Source organism: Procambarus clarkii, chromosome 92, assembly GCF_040958095.1.
Source record: "Procambarus clarkii isolate CNS0578487 chromosome 92, FALCON_Pclarkii_2.0, whole genome shotgun sequence".
NCBI classification, from domain to species: domain Eukaryota; kingdom Metazoa; phylum Arthropoda; class Malacostraca; order Decapoda; family Cambaridae; genus Procambarus; species Procambarus clarkii.
Window position 1 is genome coordinate 10630960 of NC_091241.1, and position 22983 is coordinate 10653942.

General features: G+C 40.2%; 1 protein-coding gene and 3 long non-coding RNA genes across 4 annotated transcripts; 2 read left to right on the forward strand and 2 right to left on the reverse strand.

Annotated features, from left to right (window-relative positions):
* Nucleotides 1–2867: 2867 nt before the first annotated feature.
* On the reverse strand, nt 2868–4022 carry LOC138359674 (uncharacterized). The gene is made up of 2 exons (XR_011225985.1): nt 3361–4022; nt 2868–3275 (listed from the first exon to the last, which is right to left on the reverse strand). It is a non-coding gene; the product is annotated as an uncharacterized lncRNA (long non-coding RNA).
* A 291-nt stretch (nt 4023–4313) lies between these two features.
* On the reverse strand, nt 4314–5796 carry LOC123774947 (adhesive plaque matrix protein-like). Its single transcript, XM_069319060.1, has 2 exons — nt 5775–5796; nt 4314–5689 (listed from the first exon to the last, which is right to left on the reverse strand). The coding sequence occupies exons 1-2, from the start codon at nt 5794–5796 to the stop codon at nt 4314–4316; spliced, it is 1398 nt and encodes a 465-aa protein (XP_069175161.1).
* A 1301-nt stretch (nt 5797–7097) lies between these two features.
* LOC138359675 (uncharacterized) lies at nt 7098–7799 on the forward strand. Its single transcript, XR_011225986.1, has 2 exons — nt 7098–7295; nt 7383–7799. It is a non-coding gene; the product is annotated as an uncharacterized lncRNA (long non-coding RNA).
* A 9879-nt stretch (nt 7800–17678) lies between these two features.
* Nucleotides 17679–21105, forward strand: LOC138359735 (uncharacterized). The gene is made up of 3 exons (XR_011226029.1): nt 17679–17791; nt 18256–18380; nt 20974–21105. It is a non-coding gene; the product is annotated as an uncharacterized lncRNA (long non-coding RNA).
* The last annotated feature ends 1878 nt before the right edge of the window (nt 21106–22983 follow it).

Sequence of the window (22983 nt, forward strand, 5' to 3'; positions counted from 1 at the left end):
AAGAGTACCAATGATGCAATTGTTAGTCTGACTTAATCTACTCAGCCCTTGACAAAAGTGAGTTTCCGATTGGACTCTTCATTGACCTGAGAAATGGTTAACTATCAAAAGCCTAACTACCTCTTACTTAAACTCCATCATTATGGAATCCATGGCCTTGCCCTGAACTATATCCGATCCTATTTCAGTGACAGACACCAGTATGTAGCCATCAATGATATAACCTCTCCTACTCTACCACTAACCGTAGGGGTGCCTCAGGGCAACATCCTAGGATCCCTCCTGTTTCTTATATACATCAATGCTCTGCCTAATGTCTCTTAACATGCTTAAACCTATATTGTTTGCCGATACTACTCTCATCTACTCTGACCCTAAACCACTCATTAAATAATGTTGTAAACAATGAATTAAAAAAAGTCCACTTGTGAATGTCAACCAACCAACACTAAACATAAAAGACCTACTACATCTTATTTAGAAGCAAATCAACATATGCAATTCAGCTTCAGAGAGATAATGTAAAGATTAGCAATAAAAATGATGGAAAGTTCCTTGGCCTATACTTAGACACGACACTCAACTTCACTCACATACAACTATAAAGGTTTCTAAAACAGTTGGTATACTCTCAAAGATCAGATATTATGTACCCTACTCTGCTCTCACTATTATGCACTTATCCCTATCTAACTTATGGTATCTGTGCTTGGGGTTCAACCTCTGCAACCTACCTCAACCCCATCATCACCCAGCAAAAAAATCTTATCAGGACAATAAATTCTGCTTTCAGACAACACGGCTCCCCCCGTTTGAATCCCTAAACATGCTAAACAAATTCACTCCATGCATTCTAGTGTCAATTACATTAATACAACCCTTTTCTTAAGTGCAAACCCTGTTTTGAAACTCTTCCTGGACAGATGTAATAGAACACTCACCACACCAGACAAATATCTGATATCCCCAGTCAAACTTAATCTGTGAAAACACTATGCAAATGATCAAAACAGGCATAAAGGTCAGCGGGAAATAATTAGAAAGGAGAGGAAGGAGGGGGAGGGGGGACGAAACAAAAATTGGCCAGCAAAATTAGTGAGGACAGCAGCAGGAGTACAAGGCCACAAAAGGGACAACTGTCCCATGGAGCATCACTCCGGCAGCCGCCCACCAAGCCCCCTCACGGCAACAACGAGCCGGACGGAGGGTATATATGTAGTAGGCATCCTTCAGTCTCGAAAGACTATGGAGTTGCGCCCTGATAGGGCGCAAAGCCTGGGTAGGTAGATATGGAGGAAAAGCTGTTACCCATGCAGTAGGTCCCCCCTCTCCGCGTTGCTGAAATTATCCAATAGAAAGGAAAATGCCAATACACATGGTTCCAGCAACGTCGCAGGAGCTGCCAGAACGAGGTCGACGTAAACAACGAACTGCCTTAAGGGCTCCAACTCCGGATGTTTTCCTCTAGGTTGACGCCTGAAGGCTTTCCACCCCCCCCCCCCCCCCCCAAAAAAAAAAAAAAAAAAAGTATGGCCGTAAAGCAGCGGAGGTTTAAAATCAGGGTTTTCCTTCCCCTAGATGGGATGCCTTCTCAGGCTGTCGAGTCCCATTTACCCGGACAAGACCTCTGGTTTTAAGGCGCCAGAGGCACGCCCTCGCCCCCTTCTCTTGTCGGTAAAAGCTGTTCCGCCGGACTTAATGACTAAGACACCCGTGCAGGCCAGGAGTTGGACTTTATTGTCAGGCTGTTGGAGACGCATGCCGTATAGGAACATTTTATAGGTAATGGGAGCTGTGGTGGGTATGTGGGCCTGCGGGCCGCTCCAAGCAACAGCCTGGTGGACCAAACTCTCAAGTCAAGTCTGGCCTCGGGCCGGGCTTGGGGAGTAGAACAACTCCCAGAACCCCATCAACCAGGTACCAACCAGGTAACCCCCATTACCACCCCCTGGCTATGACAACCCCTTGGAACTTGGGGATATATGTATACAAGGGTTTAAATTTTCGTAAAGCCAGTAGCACGCATAACGTTTTGAGCAGGTTCTTAACCCTAACGTTTCCAAGGAATAGTGACCAATCACTTGGGCTGGACGATAGACCGCCGGTCTAGCTTCATGCAGGTCTGCGTTCAATTTCAGACTGTTAAAGTGATTGGACACCCTTTTCCCGTTCCAAATCCTTTGAATGATATATAGGCAATGGCTTTGCGCTTCAATCCTGATAGTTACCTTTCCTAAATTCTTTCCATGAGCTTGCAGACTAGGTTAGTCTAATCGCATGGCAAGTAATGATCAAAAGGAGCCAATTAAGTAAGCAAGAGGACCCCAGCCGGGAAGGCCATGTACACAGTTTCAAGTATGGATAAAAGGCCAATAGGCTCAGGAACCCGTGTACTGCTTGACCGAGTATTTACAGGCGGCACCAAGTAGCTGAAGCTTAACCCTCAGTGCTAGGAGAAGGTAACCGACCGATATGCAAGGGCGCCTGGTCTTACCGTTGGTAGAGAGAAAACTATCATCAAGGGATCAGATCCCCGACGTCTTTTTACGGGGGGGGGGGGGGGGGGGGCGCGCGCGCCCCAAAGACATTTCAAATTAAGCGGAATGCAGAGCAAAATATATACTTCACGTCCTATTTTTATCCGTTAGTTGCGGGTCGGTTAAATGACTAGTCATTTTCTGACGAGTGGTGTTTGCGGGGGAGAGCCCACTCATTGAGCATAACATTACTCTGATTAATGCATCAGAAGTTATTAATTTTCGCTACCTGTTTGGTGGCTTAATTTTATTAATTGGTAAAACTTTAGTAATGGCGAAAGCAGCAAGTAATATTGTTGCGATTTATTGTGTTTGTAGAAGATACGGGCATGAAATTTATACGTTTTATTCACAAGGTTTTAGAGTACGTCACATTTGTTATCCGGAAGAAAATTAAATTACTTTTCTTGCATCTAAAGTTTATAAAAGAATTTACATTGTACAATTTATATATAATCAACCAATACGGCCATGGCCGTGTCCACCTCGATGACCACCATCGCGGAAGCCTCCGTGATGACCTCGGAAACCTTCCACTACGAAGGGTCGATCTACAGGAACCACGAAAGGAACGCCAACCGGTTCAAAGTCATCAATAATCTCGAAACGTCCATCTCCACGGAAATCGTGTCCGCCTCTGAAGCGGCGTCCATCAAACCGGTGGCCTACATGACCACCTTGAAAGAAACCGTGTGGTTCAGGAGCCGACATTACGCCACTCACTGCAGTTATCATGATCTGTAAAATTTAATATATATTAGTCATTACATAATAAGTTTCTACTTAATCACCACACAACTAAAAATATAACCTAAATATTTACCAAATACAGAACAAACATCGCTGCTGATGTAGAACTGACAGCTGTATCAACACCAGAAGCCAACTGACATGCCACACCTCACTCGCCGGTTATATAACTTTGGCAGACTGGTTGTGGACCCGAAGCGAAACGGATATCTGGTGCGAGGCTCGAAGCTTCGATCATGTGGAACAAGGGGTGTGTTGGGGGCCAGCCAATTGCAGACAGCTTGAGGCGAAACACGCTAGTTTAACACTTATGGGTCCTTGTTTAGTTTGTCCCATATCATCATCTTGACGCTCTGCATCAAACTGGTTTATGTTTTGCTCTGATGCATTGCAATAATTCCCAATATGGAATTTGTTAACGTTAAACTCGGTGTTCCAGTACAGGTACAAAATCACCGCGATGGGTATTGTCTTCAGCACTTCCCGTGGATTTTTCGTGTCCCCGTTCATACTTCTATCGCATTGCGATATAATATATAGTTAAACTTATATCACGTTTCAACCTGTCCTCTTACAAAGAACATCACACTTCAATCGTATGCGTTACATAAAGTAAAAAAATTTTGGACTTGAAAATAAAAACGGCTCGCGAAAGTAACATTCTGTCCCGTTTTCTGTTTTGGGTCGGTTTTTTTTTATTTTTTATTTTTATAATTACATGCAATGCATGCTACAGAAAAGACAATAAATAAAATATAATATATAATAAGGCAGTTGTGTCTTCGGCCCGTGTCGCCGTGCACGCTGTGATGCCTCCTGTGGTGAGCATGTTCCCCGGGTTGATGAGGCTGCGATGTTGAGTGATCATGCCACGGGAGACATCTCCCGTCACGCAGGGTGCATGCAGTCACACCTCCACAGATCTCCAGTATCAGCTCTTGATACTGGTAATGGCTCAAGAGGGCCACCACTTACGGGCTATTCATGCCCGTGCCACCTTTTGGGTGGCTTAATCTTCATCAATCATCAATCAGTCAGTGATCGTGCGCTGCGGGGAGTTGCGCGACCGACTGGAGGTTCTGCTACGGTGCCTCCTGGCGGGGGTGATAGTTCCGACGACGTGCGACCTCTGTCCAAGCGTTCGTGGCGGGCTTTGAGTCTGGCTCCGCCTCGTGGTGAGGCCTGGGCCGACGTCCGGGATTTTGGGGACTCCGGAAGTTCGTCTCCTGTGGATGATGATGTGGGCGACGCTGTTGGCGTGTCTGCGGCTCTTGTGGGCCGTGTTGCAGCGGTGGTGGGTCCTGTGGGCCGTGTTGCAGCGGTGGTGGGTCCTGTGGGCCGTGTTGCAGCGGTGGTGGGTCCTGTGGGCCGTGTTGCAGCGGTGGTGGGTCCTGTGGGCCGTGTTGCAGCGGTGGTGGGTCCTGTGGGCCGTGTTGCAGCGGTGGTGGGTCCTGTGGGCCGTGTTGCAGCGGTGGTGGGTCCTGTGGGCCGTGTTGCAGCGGTGGTGGGTCCTGTGGGCCGTGTTGCAGCGGTGGTGGGTCCTGTGGGCCGTGTTGCAGCGGTGGTGGGTCCTGTGGGCCGTGTTGCAGCGGTGGTGGGTCCTGTGGGCCGTGTTGCAGCGGTGGTGGGTCCTGTGGCCGTGTTGCAGCGGTGGTGGGTCCTGTGGCCGTGTTGCAGCGGTGGTGGGTCCTGTGGCCGTGTTGCAGCGGTGGTGGGTCCTGTGGGCCGTGTTGCAGCGGTGGTGGGTCCTGTGGGCCGTGTTGCAGCGGTGGTGGGTCCTGTGGGCCGTGTTGCAGCGGTGGTGGGTCCTGTGGGCCGTGTTGCAGCGGTGGTGGGTCCTGTGGGCCGTGTTGCAGCGGTGGTGGGTCCTGTGGGCCGTGTTGCAGCGGTGGTGGGTCCTGTGGGCCGTGTTGCAGCGGTGGTGGGTCCTGTGGCCGTGTTGCAGCGGTGGTGGGTCCTGTGACCGTGTTGCAGCGGTGGTGGGTCCTGTGGCCGTGTTGCAGCGGTGGTGGGTCCTGTGGGCCGTGTTGCAGCGGTGGTGGGTCCTGTGGGCCGTGTTGCAGCGGTGGTGGGTCCTGTGGGCCGTGTTGCAGCGGTGGTGGGTCCTGTGGGCCGTGTTGCAGCGGTGGTGGGTCCTGTGGGCCGTGTTGCTGCGGTGGTGGGTCCTGTGGGCCGTGTTGCAGCGGTGGTGGGTCCTGTGGGCCGTGTTGCAGCGGTGGTGGGTCCTGTGGGCCGTGTTGCAGCGGTGGTGGGTCCTGTGGGCCGTGTTGCAGCGGTGGTGGGTCCTGTGGGCCGTGTTGCAGCGGTGGTGGGTTCTGTGGTGGGATTGTCGCCTGGCCCTGGTCCCGTGTCTTCTACAGCTGCCTCCGTGTCCCCGGTTGCTGGTTCCCCGAGTTGGGGGGCTGTGGCACCGGCCGAAGTTGCGGGAGAGGGAGGGGACTTGGTGCTGATTCTTAATTGATTGATTTTTTATTCAGGTAAAGGTACATGAGTTCTTGAGTTCTGACATGTGTTTCTTGCCTTGTTAATGTTAATGCTGATGTTGATGGTTTTTCTGTTATGACTGTATTTATGTGTTTACCAAATAAAAAGAAGAAAAAAACGAAGTATGAACGGGGACACGAAAGATCCACGGGAAGTGCTAAAGACAATACCGATCGCGGTGGTTTTGTACCTGTACTGGAACACCGAGTTTAACGTTAAGGGGGCATATAAAAAAATATCGTTATAAATTTAAATTGTTCAATTTGCTTATAAATTTTTTTATGAAATGGTTATAGAAAGGGCTGCAACTGGTCCAAGTTTCACCATCACACCCTAAACAGAAAAGGAGAAAAAAAATACACAACGTATTATGCAACGAATGTTCAACATTCTCAAATAATCTCAGGGAACACATGTGTCAACTAAAATGTCTACTATGTGCTGTAGAAGCACAGACTCTTGTAATAATTGTAATATGTATGTTCAATATATTTATATTTAAATTTTTTTTTCTTTTTATTTTTTTTTATTTTTTTTTTTTGCCAATTTTTTTTTCTCGTTTGTTATCAAGGGATTTGCATGAAACTTGCACATCTTGCTCAATGGATGCCTATCTGCAAGGGTGCCAATTATGAACGAAATCTGTCGAAGTCAAGCTCAGCTACAGGTGGCCGAACTTGGATCTTTATTTTACTCTGGAAAGTAATTTACACCTTCAAATTACTTCAGAGCTTTCATTTATTAATTAATTTACATGCACATTACACCTTATATGTAGCGTTTGTGCTTCTACAGACTCTAGTAGACATTTTAGTCCAAAGTCTATTTGTTGATTTTATAAAAATTTATAAATATCATATATTGCATATTTTTTTAGTAGGGTAACTTTGAAAAATTATATTATTGCACTAAACACTTTTTTGATAAAACTGATCACTAGAATCCTTTATTATGTGCTTAATTTAATATCTGAGTGTTATAGAAATGATTTTAGTTGACACATGTGTTCCCTGAAACTATTTGAAAATTCGTTGCATAATTCGTTGTTTATTTTTTTCTCCTTTTCTGTTTAGGGTGTGATGATGAAACTTTGACCAGCTGCAGCCCTTTCTATAACCATTTCATAAAAAAATTTATAAGCAAATTAAACCACTTTTAATTTTACATCGATATGCCCCCTTAACAAATTCTATATTGGAAATTATTGCAATGCATCAGAGCAAAACATAAACCAGTTTGATGCAGAGCGTCAAGATGATGATATGGGACAAACTAAACAAGGACCCATAAGTGTTAAACTAGCGTGTTTCGCCTCAAGCTGTCTGCAATTGGCTGGCCCCAACACACCCCTTGTTCCACGTGATCGAAGCTTCGACCCTCGCACCAGATATCCGTTTCGCTTCGGGTCCACAACCAGTCTGCCAAAGTTATATAACCGGCGAGTGAGGTGTGGCATGTCAGTTGGCTTCTGGTGTTGATACAGCTGTCAGTTCTACATCAACAGCGATGTTTGTTCTGTATTTGGTAAATATTTAGGCTATATTTTCAGTTGTGTGGTGAATTTAAGTAATAATTTATTATGTAATGACTAATATATATTAAATTTTACAGATCATGATAACTGCAGTTAGTGGCGTAATGTCGGCTCCTGAACCACACGGTTTCTTCCAAGGTGGTCATGTAGGCCACAGGCTTGATGGACGTCGCTTCAGAGGTGGACATGATTTCCGTGGAGATGGACGTTTCGAGATTATTGATGACTTTGAGCCGGTTGGCGTTCCTTTCGTAGTTCCTGTAGATCGACCCTTTGTAGTGGATGGTTTCAGAGGTCATCACGGAGGCTTCCGCGATGGTGGTCATAGAGGCGGACACGGACATGGGCGACCTTAAATCCTGCTACAGTATTCATATACAACCGAACATATATTTATATTTTAACTTTGTGAAATACTACCCTTGTGGCCATAATTGCACTGTTTTTATCTTCGGTTAACAGTTTGAAGCAAATAAAAAATTGGATTACGTAAAGTGTTTTAATGCTAAACTTTTAACTTAATATTTTTATTTCGTAATCGGAATGCGTACCGTTTAGTTGCTCTGGACTAAAACGGTTAACCCCCACACATTGTTGGAGTACTTCTCACCAGTTTGTGCAAACGTATATTTATCATACAATGCCTGAAGCCACTAATATGCAGTTTCGGGCAAGGTGGGTAAACTAGACTAAAACGTAAACCAAAACTTAGCATTAAGATTCAAACGAATTGGAACTAGATATTCTAGAGAAATAAAACTGCAGGAAATAAATTTCACTGTAATGAAGACCACAACTTGTAACTTTATACATGGCATATACCAACAAGATGGGTATGAGGTGCATAATAAATGAACTAAACTACACGACTCTTCAGAAGTTGGTCGACAATATTAATAACGCTTGTACTTGTAAGCCCTTCCTAACCAATCTGCATAATGCCTCAACTCAGATCGCACTACAAACCTGTAAGGTTAGGGTCTGTAGGTGTCATTTTTGACCCGTAACCGGGGGCTCCTCCTCCCCCTTAGTTCGGTTGAGATGATCTGCCTTTACACCTGCTCTAATAAGGTGGTCTTTTAGACTTGCCTCGCCTCCAGGCGAGCGTGCGATGGTTTTCTGGGAATTTTACCCAGGATGTATGTTCAGTTTCCCTCGTCCATGTCCATACTTCCTGGAGTTTTATCTTAAACTGCTGCAAGGCCGGGGAAGAAAAAGGGTTGGGAGGATCCATCTGTTGTCCTCCTTATTCTAGGTTTGAGTAGCTTCGCTCTTGTCTTGTTTAAAGAGTTTCTCTTGAGCTGCATGTACTATTGTCTCTGGGTAATCTGTTTCTGAACATATACCCAGCTTGGAGACCTATGGGATATAGCATCCCTTTGTTGTTAATCCGTCAGAGTAAGGTAGATTTATTAAAAGCTAATGGGTGGCTAGTCAAACTTCAGACACTTGAAGGTTAGTCGGTTTATAGTATGCCTTGGAATGCAGATGCCTGGCTAGCTGGTAGATATACTGTTGTATTTAGGAAACTTAGTGGAGTCAGTGTTCGAGGGTAAACTTGGTTTTCATGAACTGACCATGAAAAACTTAGGCGCGGGAAACCGTCCATTATTCCGAAGATGTCTATATAACGGAAATATACCGCCGGTCCGTCCTTCCTGTGGGATCTTCCTCTTGAACACTGCATGCAAAGATTTAGGAGATTGCCACACTACTGGATGCTTCTATCGCTGTACCCTTGGTTTGCCGGTATGCTCGTCCTTCAAATTGCAAGAGGTCTCATCACATGGAGGATGGCTTCAGAGTTTCTTTTGAGGAGGTCCTCCATACTCCTGCGTCTCTAAGTTCCTGTCTGATTCTGGTTCTGTTATCTGTAAAAACAGATGATACTTTGCAATTTCTATGGTAAGCTCTGGTAGAGCGATAAAAAGTTCATTGACAAAAGGCGGGCCCCTCTCGGGACGTGGCCTCTAATTTCTGCAATTTTCTTGAGGAAATCCGTCGTATCTTGGATTCTTTGCAGTAGTAGACGTAGTAAGGGGTTCAAGAAGGCTGTGCAGATCCAGTCTATCGGCCTTGTTTGGGCCCGGCAGCCGCTTGGAACCGGTCTCTTGCCACGTTCCTGTTAAATTAACATTTAAGCGGTAAGGTATGTACTTTATTTAGTACTTGGTTTTTCTCTTAGGCTGTACTTGTATCTACCAGTTTGACACTTAGAAAAGTCATTGTAAGCTTCCTACATTTAGAGCACGTAGTCTGGTTAAGTCGCACGCTTTGAATATAAAATTAGTACTTTAATAGTGGTTCCCGTAGGTTCTGTTACGTCTTGAAAAGCGTTTAAGGTAAAGATTGTCAGTTCAGTTTTAAATAGAAAAAGAACATTTGAGATCAGAGACTTCGCGGATCTGCCTCTTCCCCCCTCGAGCACTTTTTCCATGACACCATATTAGACGCTGGCCTCCGCTCTATAACTCAAAATTCCGCGCGCCCCCAGAATTAAGTTGCCTGATGTAATGCAGATTGTGCTCGGGCTATAAGCGTGCAGTTAGTATCCAGTACACTGGACCCGGATTCACAAAGCAGTTACGCAAGTACTTAAGAATGTGTATATCTTTCCTCAATCTTTAACGGCTTTGGTTACATTTATTAAACAGTTTACAAGCATGAAAACTTCCCGATAAACTGTTATTATAAACAGCCTCCTGGTACTTCGGAGCTCATTAACTGTTTAATAAGCAAACAAAGCCGTCAAAGACTGACCCAGACCCCCCTGCAGTTTTCAAAATATCTGAAATGTCGGAAATTTTACTCCTAAGCATGAATTTCTAACCGAATTCTGACTCTCTGCACCTATTTTCATTTTCAAATTACGACTTTTTATACCGAAAATATGTCAATTTCTGAAAACGGCGAAGGATAATATTTTGCCCAAACCCCTCTGCAGTTTTCAAAATGTCTGCAATGTCGGAAATTTGCCTCCTGAATGTGATTTTAGACCCGAATTCTGACTCTCTGCACCTATTTTCATTTTCAAATTACGACTTTTTATACCGAAAATATGCCAATTACTGAAAACGACGATGGATCATATTTTGCCCAAACCCCCATGAAGTTTTCAAAATATCTGAAATGTCGGAAATTTGACTGCTGAGCGTTATTTTTGAGCCGAATTCTGACTCTCTGCACCTGGGAGCCGGTCGGCCGAGCGGACAGCACGCTAGACTTATGATCCTGTGGTCCTGGGTTCGATCCCAGGCGCCGGCGAGAAACATTGGGCAGAGTTTCTTTCACCCTATGCCCCTGTTACCTAGCGGTAAAATAGGTACCTGGGTGTTAGTCAGCTGTCACGGGCTGCTTCCTGGGGGTGGAGGCCTGGTCGAGGACCGGGCCGCGGGGACACTAAAGCCCCGAAATCATCTCAAGATAACCTATTTTCATTTTCAAATTACAACTTTTTATTCCGAAAATATGCGAATTACTGAAAACGGCGATGGGTCATGTTTTGCCCAAACCCCCCTGCAGTTTTCAAAATGTCTGAAATGTCGGAAATTTGACTCCTGAGAGTGATTTTTGAGCCGAATTCTGACTCTCTGCACCTATTTTCATTTTCAAATTACGACTTTTTATACCGAAAATATGCCAATTTCTGAAAACGGTGAATGGTCATATTTTGCCCAAACCCCTCTGCAGTTTTCAAAATGTCTGAAATGTCGGAAATTTGCCTCCTGAATGTGATTTTAGACCCGAATTCTGACTCTCTGCACCTATTTTCATTTTCAAATTACGACTTTTTATACCGAAAATATGCCAATTACTGAAAACGACGATGGATCATATTTTGCCCAAACCCCCCTGCAGTTTTCAAAATATCTGAAATGTCGGAAATTTGACTCCTGAGCGTGAATTTTTAACCGAATTCTGACTCTCTGCACCTATTTTCATTTTCAAATTATGACTTTTTATACCAAAAATATGCCAATTACTGAAAACGGCAATGGGTCATATTTTGCCCAAACCCCCCTGCAGTTTTCAAAATATCTGAAATGTCGGAAATTTGACTCCTGAGCATGAATTTCTAACCGAATTCTGACTCTCTGCACCTTTTTTCATTTTCAAATTACGACTTTTTATACAGAAAATATGCCAATTACTGAAAACGGCGATGGGTCATATTTTGCCCAAACCCCCTTGCAGTTTTCAAAATATCTGAAATGTCGGAAATTTGACTCCTGAGCGTGATTTTTGAGCCGAATTCTGACTCTCTGCACCTATTTTCATTTTCAATTTACGACTTTTTATATTTCGAAATTCAACATTGGCTGTTTCTTATCTCCAGCAGATTTAAGTAGTTTTGCTGGGTCCCCAACCATATTGGTGTTTCCTTAAATAAACGTGCGTATGCTGCTGCTAAGGAGGCTAGCCGTACTTGCCCCATTTCCTGGAAAGGTGTTTCTTATTTCGGCTTCTATTCAGTTATTCATTCGGCAATCCGTGTCTGTTACCAGGGTCATTGGTCTGTTTCTGGTAACAAACTGAGTGTTCTGGTAGTGTGACCCCCATGGCCTTCCCTCTACCATTGTAACCGGCGGTGGGAAACTACTCTGGCGAGATTACTTATTGGCCATACATGTTTAACTCATGGGCACTTAATGGAGCGCCGCCCTGGTCCTTTTTGTCCAAACTGCATTGTCTCTTACAGGCCTGCATATCATATTTGAATCTTGAATGACCAGCCCGAAATGCTATGCATGTTAGTGGCTTTACAAGAATGTAAAAGCATCAATGCTATGTATCACAGCAGTTACTCCATCTATCATCATTCTATTATGCAGGAAGAACCGCACGTGTATGGGTCATCCAATAATGTTAGCAGACTTCTAGATGTTACCACTGCTAGGCTTAGGCTCGGCTACAAGTACTTCTGGCAGTTTGTAACATCTGCTGATGTAGATTTGACTAAATGTAAACTCTGGCGGCAGAACTACTCGCATACTTTGCGTCATTATATAATGAAATGTGAAAAAATCGCGGAATTTAGAGATAAGACCATCAATAGTGTCCAAGAAATATGTAAGTACTTCATTCATAATGATGTGCTGCCCGAAATCTTAGCGAAGTATCCAAAATTTGCTTACTGTAGGTAATGCATGCACATGACTGTAAAGCTGCCGCCCAGTTGGGTGGGTGTGCAGCAAGACTAGTAACTGTGTGACTCACTATAGATGTAAAGTGCCTTGTAAAGTGACTGTTGTGAGTCTCTTGTTGATCACTTGTGACAAAAGATTATTGATGTGTGTATTTGTGTGGGTGATTAGATATGTATGTGTATGTATATATGTATACGTATATTTATGTACATGTATGTATGAGTGTGTACATGTATATATAACATTAATAATTTTGTAACAAGCGTCAAAAATTATTTGCTTAGCTAAACGAACTAGAGGGTTTAGTTCCTGAACCGATTATGTGCCTCTGTAATCCTTTACACCACCACCCACGGGATGGGTATGGGGTGCATAATAAATTAAGAAATTGGGGAAATTCTCATAAACATAATGTACCTTCTTGCATATAATTACATGTCTTGACTTCCAAGATGTGCATCTGCCTTGCTTCCAGACTGTCCCTCGCTAGAATACTTGGCGAATCTGATACCTTTTATATCATTTGCCTTGTGCACTTTTTTTCTGGTATTGGCATCCTTAGTAATATTTAGTGCTTTTTGAATATCCTGTACATTTGATGGTGCTACATAGTCTTCCCTACTTGGTGTCTTCTTTTGATAATTATTTACTTGTAAAGATCCCTGTTAAAAAGGTGCAGAATATCGCCTAGCCCTGACTGTCATGATCCTGTCTACTGGCACCTTCATTGATGCTCTGTAGGGAACATCCAAGCAGGATAACTCGGAAAAAAAATTATACAGTATAACATTTAATCCTTCCTCTGAAATATTGCAATTATTACATGACCATCTTTAGAAGGAATGCCCTAGAGAAACAACAAATGACTCAAATAATATTTATCTAAAAAACCTACAATAAATTTTAATTTTGAAAGTTAAACCCATACAAACTTACCAAATTGTTCTGTATTGTCAGAGGAGCATTTTCCACATACAGGTATTTGGATTATATAATTAATGCTCCAAAACATTGTAAATCATATGAATAATCTAAATAACCAAGTTTTGAAAGTTCACATTATGCCAGCATCCATGCACGGAGTTGGAATAATAATCTATCAAGAATAAAATAACTAAGCACAAGATACTCAAATTACAATACAGGTAATGAGTAAACACACAAGTAATGAACACATCCTGATAAATGTATTGCTTGTAAAACAGTTTTTACTTCATAAAAACAGCCTAAAATCTTCAAGATGAACTTTTTACCTAACAACCAGGCTTTTATCTTTGATAACTTCTGCACTGTTTGTTGTGGTAATGCAGTATTATGATACAGAGGCCTAAGTCAACAACCCATACACTGAATCCTTACATGCTATTACAGTATGCTCAGATATGATGCAACATAAACAATAAAAATTTTGGAACCTAGTTCAGTCATATCACACTTTGGATATTAATACAGTAATCAATAATGATATTGCTTATTATAGACCTGAGGTATCTTCAGTGTGATCTGGAAAGGGAATTTTAAGTTAATGTTTATTTAGCCCCTTAAATAAATCAACATTTTGGCAACTAGTATTACTCGGCTAAAATGCTCAATTTCTCAAAGAAAATACATCCGATCTTTGTGTAACATTTTACACTGCCTATCATTATTTCTTTGTATACATATAGGGTACTCATGCATGGGATATTTAGCACCACCTAAGGCACATCGTTGAGCCTTTAGTTGATTAAAAGGCATTTTTAAATAATAGTGGAATACCGATTTATACTCGTATAACTAACAGCATTTTTTCTTTTTTCTTAAAAAGAACAATTGGATAAGAACATACTGCTGCAAGCAATGAGTCACAATAATGTGGCTGAAGTATGTTGACCAGACCACACACTAGAAGGTAAAGGGACGACGACGTTTCGATCCATCCTGGACCATTCTCAAGTTGATTGTGAGAATGGTCCACAATCGACTTGAGAATGGTCCAGGACAGACCAAAATGTCGTCGTCCCTTCACCTTCTAGTGTGTGGTCTGGTCAACAGAACATACTGCTGTAACAGAAGTACTGTATTAGAGGTAAAGATATAGCTATGTAATGAACTTCCACTTTGTGCTGAATTCCCTTACCATGATACACTAAAGTTACTTTCATTCTATGATCACTATTGTCTTACAATGATTACATTCAATTCTTGCTTCTGCTCTCATTGTCAAAACAGGGTATCACAACTTGTCACACAATCAGATCTCAAAACTGTATATAACCGTCACAAGAACTTCCATATATTCCGAGTTTTGTTTATAACACCAGAGTAATAATTGAAAACTAGAGTAGAACATTCATTATAAATTATAGGAATTCCAATGAATAATATCCCATTTAGTATAACATACTGAGTGCTAACTCAAAAAATTAACTGTGCTGTATTTCCAACATACTGTATCTAAATACAGTACTCAAAACTTTTATACAAATAAGTTGCCATTCATAAAACAAAAACTTTGTACCTTAAAGCATAATTAGATTTAAAAACTAATTATTATTTACTATAAATAAAATATATTATGGGGATTTACTTGGATTAGCTAAGTACTGTACTGTATTCCATATCATGTTATATGAATACAGACATCTACTACCATGTGTTTAACACCACATCTGTTTAATGAATGGAGAGGTTAGTTTCGTACTTTCATTACCACTCATGAAGTGCAATGTTTCTCCTGTCAGGGATGGGGAACCTGCGGCCTTTTATGGTACTCGGTGCAGCCATCAAAAGCAATTTAAATTCATGAATCTTAATTAGTAAGTTTTTTTTTTTACATATTTGAATGTATACAGTGCATAATACACTGTGTGGCTTATGAACTCTTCGCTACGTATAATGTGGTTGTCATGACAAAAGGTTCCCCAAGCCTGTTCTATGTGAACACTAGAGAATCAATGTATCAGTACTATATGAGCTGACATACAGTACTGTATACCTGACACATAGAGAAGTATCAATCAGTACAGTACTATACCAGTTAACATACATTGGGAACACTGAAATCTTAGATATTCAGAGTACTGTACTGGAATAAGGTTATCACATTTGTCTACTGGTATGCAACTTACAAACTGGATAGTTTAACCACATAATCATTACAAATGAAATAAGGTATTGTCTAATTAAACACAAATACAAAATTATAAATCCCCTTAGAATGGAACTTTATTTCTTTCTGTAAAAGTTTCTTAATTTGACACTTATGTGAAGTTCATTATTCAGAATAGATACTGCATGTACTGTAACTGCAGAAATTAGGAAATGGATAACTTCCTAGACATCAATTCAAGCACATTTAGTCTTAAAATTGTCTAAATTAAAGTATATTTGCTGATAAAAACAAAAAATAATGTTGATATGCATCAGTTTTAAAAAAGAAATGATATCTCATAAGTGTGTCAGTACAAATATTTTCAGTCTGGAACCATATAAATTTTTTTAAAGAAGACGATACAATTTCTAGATATTGCCTACTTATAAATGATTGTGTCCTGCCTTAGATTTTCATTCTTGGAAACTGAATACTGTACTGCATTATGCTAATATGTAGACTATTGTCATTAATGGCATTAAAGTACTTATTTTTTCTTAGCCTCAGAAACAGTAATAAATATTACACTCTTTTACATGCTTGATGCATATAACCCATTACTGTACATCAGTAATAATCGTGGAATATACAGTAATAAATAAAGCTTGTCAGTAATGATCTTAAAAGTGAAGCATTCTCTCATTCAAAACATCCTGGTTCAGTAGAACAGAGGTGAGCGTGCACACGTATACTAGACCTCGTTACAATAAAAAATGAAAACTTGTATGTAAGTAGATCTGTCACATGCTGAAGTTGTTATGCTTGTCATCGTGGGGCAAGTCCCTCAACCAGACTATTTTGAATCTAGGCATTGCATACATAATAGAAATTACAATATATATATAACTTTAGAAATATTGTACATGTGTAATGAAAAAATTGGTGGATACCATGCATGCAAATGTTTCCAACTAAAACCTGCAAGAAAAATAATGACTAGTAGATTTAGACTGAATAAATTGCACAATGAAATCACAAGAATGTGATATATTCGAGATAATGTTGCAACATGTCCTCTTATAAAGAACATCGCATTTCGATTGTATGCATTTCATAAGGCCAAAAATTGTCGTACTTGAAAATGGAAGCTGCTCGCGAAAGTGACGCGCTGTCTCGTTTTCTGTTTTAGGTCCACTGATAGGCTAGGAGAGGACACTTTAATTTCACCATTTTCTTGACGTCGGGGAACCTTAGGAGGACGGGATAAATATTGAAGGCGTGCGATGGGACTGAACCTGGAACCTTTAATTCATGGTTGTGCATGTGCCTGAGGAGTTCATGATGTGGGTTTAATCACGTTGTACAACTTTAATATTTGTTATAATAAATTTATTCCTTTTGAATGGAACCGTGCAACTGGATGAGTTCAATAGAGGAATGGGTAAATATGTAAACATGAATAAAATTAAATATGGTAGCTGATTATAATAAATGAGAATTAGAAATAAATTTGTGAGGAAAATGTAAGGAGGGGACCTTGTAATATATTTAAGTGTGTTCGTACTGAAATGCGGACACTTGAAACTTCCACCAAGGTAGCAGATAAAATTGATAAGGGATGAACTATTCTCTTCCAAAAATAGGAAAACAGTGGCCCACTCCAGGTATACTGGATTTAAAATTCAATTATATTCTTAACTATTTTCAAGGTGAATAAAATAATTTTGGAGCCTATAATGACAGTAATCAGTTCTGTAGATATTAAAATGAACCAGGTTTGTTTTGTAATCCACCAGATTACAAAACAAACCTTCATCATCTTCAGAAGGACATAGCTGCTCTGGAGAGAGTACAACACCAGGCAACAAAAATCACCCCAGAGCTAAGTCAACTCTCATATCAGGAAAGGTTGAGGGCCACAGGACTAACAACACTGTAAACCAGGTATGACAGGGTGGATCTCATTTAAAGTTTTAAAATACTGAACAATTTGGAGGATGTTGATCCGGTTAAATTTCTTCAAAAGGTCAGGTGTAACACAAACAAGGAGCAATGGGTTCAAGCTCAACAAGCCACAATGTAGGACTGAGAACAGGAGAGGCTTTTTCACCCATAGGGTTATAAACCCATGGACCCACCTACCCATCGAAGCTGTAAATGCCAAATGCTGTTGACAAACTGCCAGCTTCCTGTCATCATCAAGGCCACTAGTGTAAACTCAGATAATCAAACCAAAATCTTGTTAACAAATGCTGAAACTTTTAAGGTATGCCTTTATGATTTTGTTTGTTTAATTAGTAAAAACAGTAAGTTGACTAGCAATACATACACCTATCAGCATATACTGTATATATTTTTTCTTTGATAAATTAACAGCTATCAATGTGGGGTCATACAACATGATTCAAGAAGAAGTTAGCAACATTCGGAGTATAGTTTTGATATAATGTACTACAGTACTTGTATAATTTCTCATAGACGTAAGGGAAAAATAATTTCAGTCCCACAAGCACATAAGTTACCTACACATGGAAAAGAGCAACAGAACACGAATATGAAAATATACAAGGTGGTCAAGAAGTTCCTATAACTATAGGATGTAAAATTCCAAGTCACTTTACGTGCCTTTATTAATTATCCAAGTACTGTAGTGAATATGTGTAAGCTTCATTATTGTCTTGACATAATATAGTGAACAGCTGCATACTAAGAGACCTTTACATTTTGCAGGAATATGCTATGATTTCTGTGACTGCACAAAGGATGGCATCTTTTATTTTACCATTCATCTGTCAGTCCTGTTTTGGTTAAAATTTCCTTGATGTATCCCCAATGGAATTATTACAAGCATTAAGGTAAGGATTTCTTGCTGGCTATAATACTCATTGTCAGGGCCAGGAAGCCTTTACAGGCTTGTAGTGGGGTCCTACCCAAGGTTAAACTACAGTACTGACCTCTCACAGGATGCAACCCCACAACAGTTGCTTAACTCCCAGGTACATATTTACTCCTAAATAAACAGAAGCATTTGGTGAAAGAAAACCATGCCCACCCATTTCTGTCTTGCCCAAAAATTGAACCCATGATCCTTGATTGCAAGTCAAGAATGTAGACCACTGTACTGAGAGACCCTGATACAATTAAAATTCCCATCCTTCATATACTGTATTCTTACCAATCATGCCAGAACTTGTTGGATGATTAAGTTTAGAAGAAAATTTAATTGTTTTTGTGCTACTGTCTACATGTTGCCTTAAGGAATGAACTATATTTTAGAGATAAAGTCTAGTAATGGCTAATTTATTAACTTTATTTTAGTACTGTCAACCTTTTGTCAGAATGCTTAAAAATTTGTAATGTCATTAATAAAAGCCACTGCCAATACTATTTTTTGCATGCTACAGGCTTTGACTAGGCCAAGACAAAATTGATGTAATATTCATTAAGAGTTTGAGTTGTAGAGCATTTTACAAGAATGTGCTTCTGGGAACCTTATTTTATTCAACAGACATTGCTGCAGCTCAGTCCTTTCTTTGACCAACTATATGAAATATCCATGACATATGGAAGATATAATTGTTTCTTCCCACAGGTATCAGTCATTTTGTCAGCAGAGAAAAATACTTGCTACTGTTCAGTTGTGTCAGAATAGTTTCATAACAACAAATCAATTGACTACTTTGAGTGTTTAAACAAATCTAGGTTTTCTTTCTGCAATGACTAATATAATCTGTTAGCTCTGTGTTGACCCCTCAAAACCATGAAACAAAGTTTCCTTGATCACATCATAGTTGAATTCATCAACACAATGATTGGTCCTCAGTAAGGATGACCTCACAAAGGGAGACAGATTTTGAATATGTTTATTGCATCATATTTTTGCATTAATAAGCATAGAATCTAATAACTGAGTTACATTTGGTATTTTCATAACATTTTCACTGAAATAACTATGGCAGTTTTAACCAATACACATGATACACCCTTAAGAAGATAATATTTCAAAAAATACATAGCAAGATTGGTAAGTTTTTTGTACCTAATCCAAGATATTTTGCAGTACCAGGCAAAGGGTGGGGGGAAATATGGATGCATGGCCCCCCTTCCTTGCTACACCACTACATCACTGATTGTAGTACACACTACTACATTCCTCTGATGTATAAATGCTGTACACAGAAGGTAGTAGAGGTTATATCTCTTTTTTCCTCTGAGTTGTCCTAAATATGAATATTCATACAGTGTGTGTAATTACCTAAGTGTAGTTACAGGATGAGAGCTACGCTCGTGGTGTCCCATCTTCCCAGTACTCTTGTCATATAACGCTTTGAAACTACTGACGGTTTAGGCCTCCACCACCTTCTCACTTAGCTTGTTCCAACCGTCTGCCATTCTGTTTGCAAAAGAAAACTTTCTAATATTTTTTGACACCTTTGTTTCCTTAGCTTGAACATGTGTCCTCTTATTTGTGAAGATGCTGGTTTCAGGTGTGTGTGAATTCACAGACTGCTAGAAAAACTAGTAAAATCACATTATAGTACTGTACTTCTTCTCCCGAATGTGTGTTCGAGATGGGTAAAAAGGGAATTAAGAGATTGTGATAGTCTTCCACACCTTGATAGATCCACCACTGATCAAAAAGTTTTATATATTTTTGACAGATAAGAACACTTCTCACACATTCTCTCTCTCTCTCATATGATTTCAATTCATGCCAAAATTCCTTCATTTTGTTTTAGATTTTAGTTAACATGCACAGGATCAGATGAACTTTTCAAGTTACAATTACTATACCTAAAATATCATATGCAGTCCATTACATTTTTTAATAAATAAGAACTTAGCCCATATCTGTATATTCTTCAATCAATTGAAAGGCTTCTAGATGTTGAAAATTTCCTCCAGCTCCAAAGTTGAGTGTATATACCAGGGGTATAGTGACCAGTTCTAATGGATCACAACACTAGTGCTGCAACAGAAGACTTTTTTTTTTCTTTGGTTTCTTTCAAGCACATTGGGATAAAGCTGTACTGTACGATCTAGCTTAAACGGATCATGGTGGAGTGGAAAGAATTTGTTAATGAACACATTCTTAGTGAATTGGAATACAGTATCTGCTCCATTAAGATATCTTGGCAGATAATGCGGCCAAAAATTAACCAGATTTTGTATTTTTTTAGTTTTCCAGTCTCCTGTCCTTAATAGTAAATATAGTACTATTATAAGTTATTTAATCTTTTTAAACATACTGTACTGTATTTCTTTACTCGAATATTTAATAAAAATTGTCCACCAGTAATAGAGTTTATGATATTTTTTGTGATGGATGCAGCCCTATTGTAACCTGATGTGTCTTGACCAGTTGCATTTTTACCTCTGTGATCGCATAGCAGAAACCTCTCATTACAGTACTTTGTGTTTTTAACCCATTTTCTTTCTGAATTTCAGTATTTTTGAGTTGAAAATGTCTACAAGCAGCAGTAATCAGGCTAAAATCAGAAAGAGGGGTACTGTATTTTAAGATGAAAAAAAAAAAAGGCTGAGAAAATAATAAACCGAGAAAAGTGAGCAAGTGAGAGAACTAGATGCAATGGTTCAAAGCGAAAAGTGCTCAGAACATAAAATAATAATGAGCTGGATGGAGCTGCATATAAATGGCTTATACAGCAGCAAAGTGTGGCAGTTTTGTGGTCGTGATTTATACTGAATACAGTGCAACAGTACTGGATGTACTGCTCTGATTACTGTACTCCCATTCCTGCTATAGAGTATAATGATGATTAATGAGCTTTTCTTAAAGGAGATTACAAAATACACTACTGTATTGTCTCTCCCCAACCTGATATCTTTTCTTCCCCTATTTAACCTTCAAGTACTGTAATTTGAATACTCTATTTTCTTCTTCGAGGTTATGGGTCCCTACAATTGTAACAGAGATGGTACACACACACACACACATACTATTATATAAATATATATATGTGTGTGTGTGTGTGTAAATCATGAAAATTAACACGTGATAAAAATGTGAGTGTCAGACCACGAAGGAAGAATTGAAACGGGAATTTCCTTAAGTATTTTTGTATTTAATGATACACCTTCAGAAGGATCCTTCTGAAGATGTATTATTAAATACGAAAGTACTTAAGGAAATTCCTGTTTCAATTCTTCCTTCGTGGTCTGACACTGTCATTATATATACTGTATATGCATGCATGCCAAGAGGTGTGCCCCATTTCTTGGTGGGTACATACACTTAGAGTTTACTTTAGTCCTGGATTATATTCAGGGCTAAAATATATTTGATGGTTGGTCAGTAAGCTATTGTGGTGGCCTTAATATCTCTCCTGTGATTGACAGGCCTTCACCTAACACCAATACCACATTTAGTGAAGATCATTTGTAATGAAGGTCATGAACAAGAGGGACCTCAGAGACCCAGGAGAGTGAGTGTATTTATCTAACAGTGATTATAGGGAAGTGAGGTCTAGTCTTGTTTAACTTATATTTTATTTGAACGTCTTTAATGTTTGAATTCTATGTAGTATCTTGCTGTAAAAGCTACAAATGGAGGCGGCTTCCAACACTTACTTCTTTCAATTGAAATTGAAATAAGTTTATTGAGGTATAAATACACACAAAGGGATGAGGTAGCTCAAGCTATTCTCACCCCATTCAGTACAACGTGTTCATATGTACTGTATATATATATATATATATATATACAGACACACATCACAAGCATCCAGCACCGCTCCTGTGCTAGGTAAGTCCACTACGGGCTCACCATAGCCCGTGCTACTTGCCCCGCTCCTGTGCCAGGGAAGTTACGGGCTCACCATAGCCCATGCTACTTGGAACTTGTTCCGAGTAGCTTAATCTATAACAACAAACATCATCATCACAAGCAATAAGCATATTACTGAACATTCTGAGCCATAAACACATACATTTCAATGCATTCCACTTGTTGACCACTTGTACAGAGTGCAAGTATTTCCTTACATTTCTTTGACTCAATTGTGCTTCCACACATGTCCTTGTCCTACTTCCCTTAATTGAAAAAGGATGTCCTTTTCCATCCTGTCTATTCTCATTATCTTGTATGTAGTGTTCATACCCTTTCCCCCATTCCTTATACTCCAAAATTGAGAGATTTTGTCCCTTAAACTGTTCTCATAGCATATTCCTTTTAATTCTGGCACAAGTCTTGTTGCAAACCTTTGCACCTTTTACAAGCCTAGTCCTTTGTGTATTGTGAGGAACAGATTCCTTGCTGATACTGGGTTTTCTAATACAGTACAGTACTGGCCTAACATAGTCTGGATGGATTGATGTGGAAGTCCTTACTGTATTTAGGTACGTAAATCCCACCCTATTAAAATATTCCCACCACCCACCCCACCTATATGGGGTGGTGGATAAATCCCACCCTATAAAAGATTAAACAATCCGTGG

Excerpts from the sequence above, each read along its gene's own strand:
- LOC123774947 (XM_069319060.1), bottom strand. The coding sequence starts at position 5,796 with ATGTCAGAACTCAAGAACTCAT. Across the intron at positions 5,690-5,774 it reads GTCAGAACTCAAGAACTCAT|CCCCCCAACTCGGGGAACCA; the intron begins GTACCTTTACCT and ends CCGGTGCCACAG.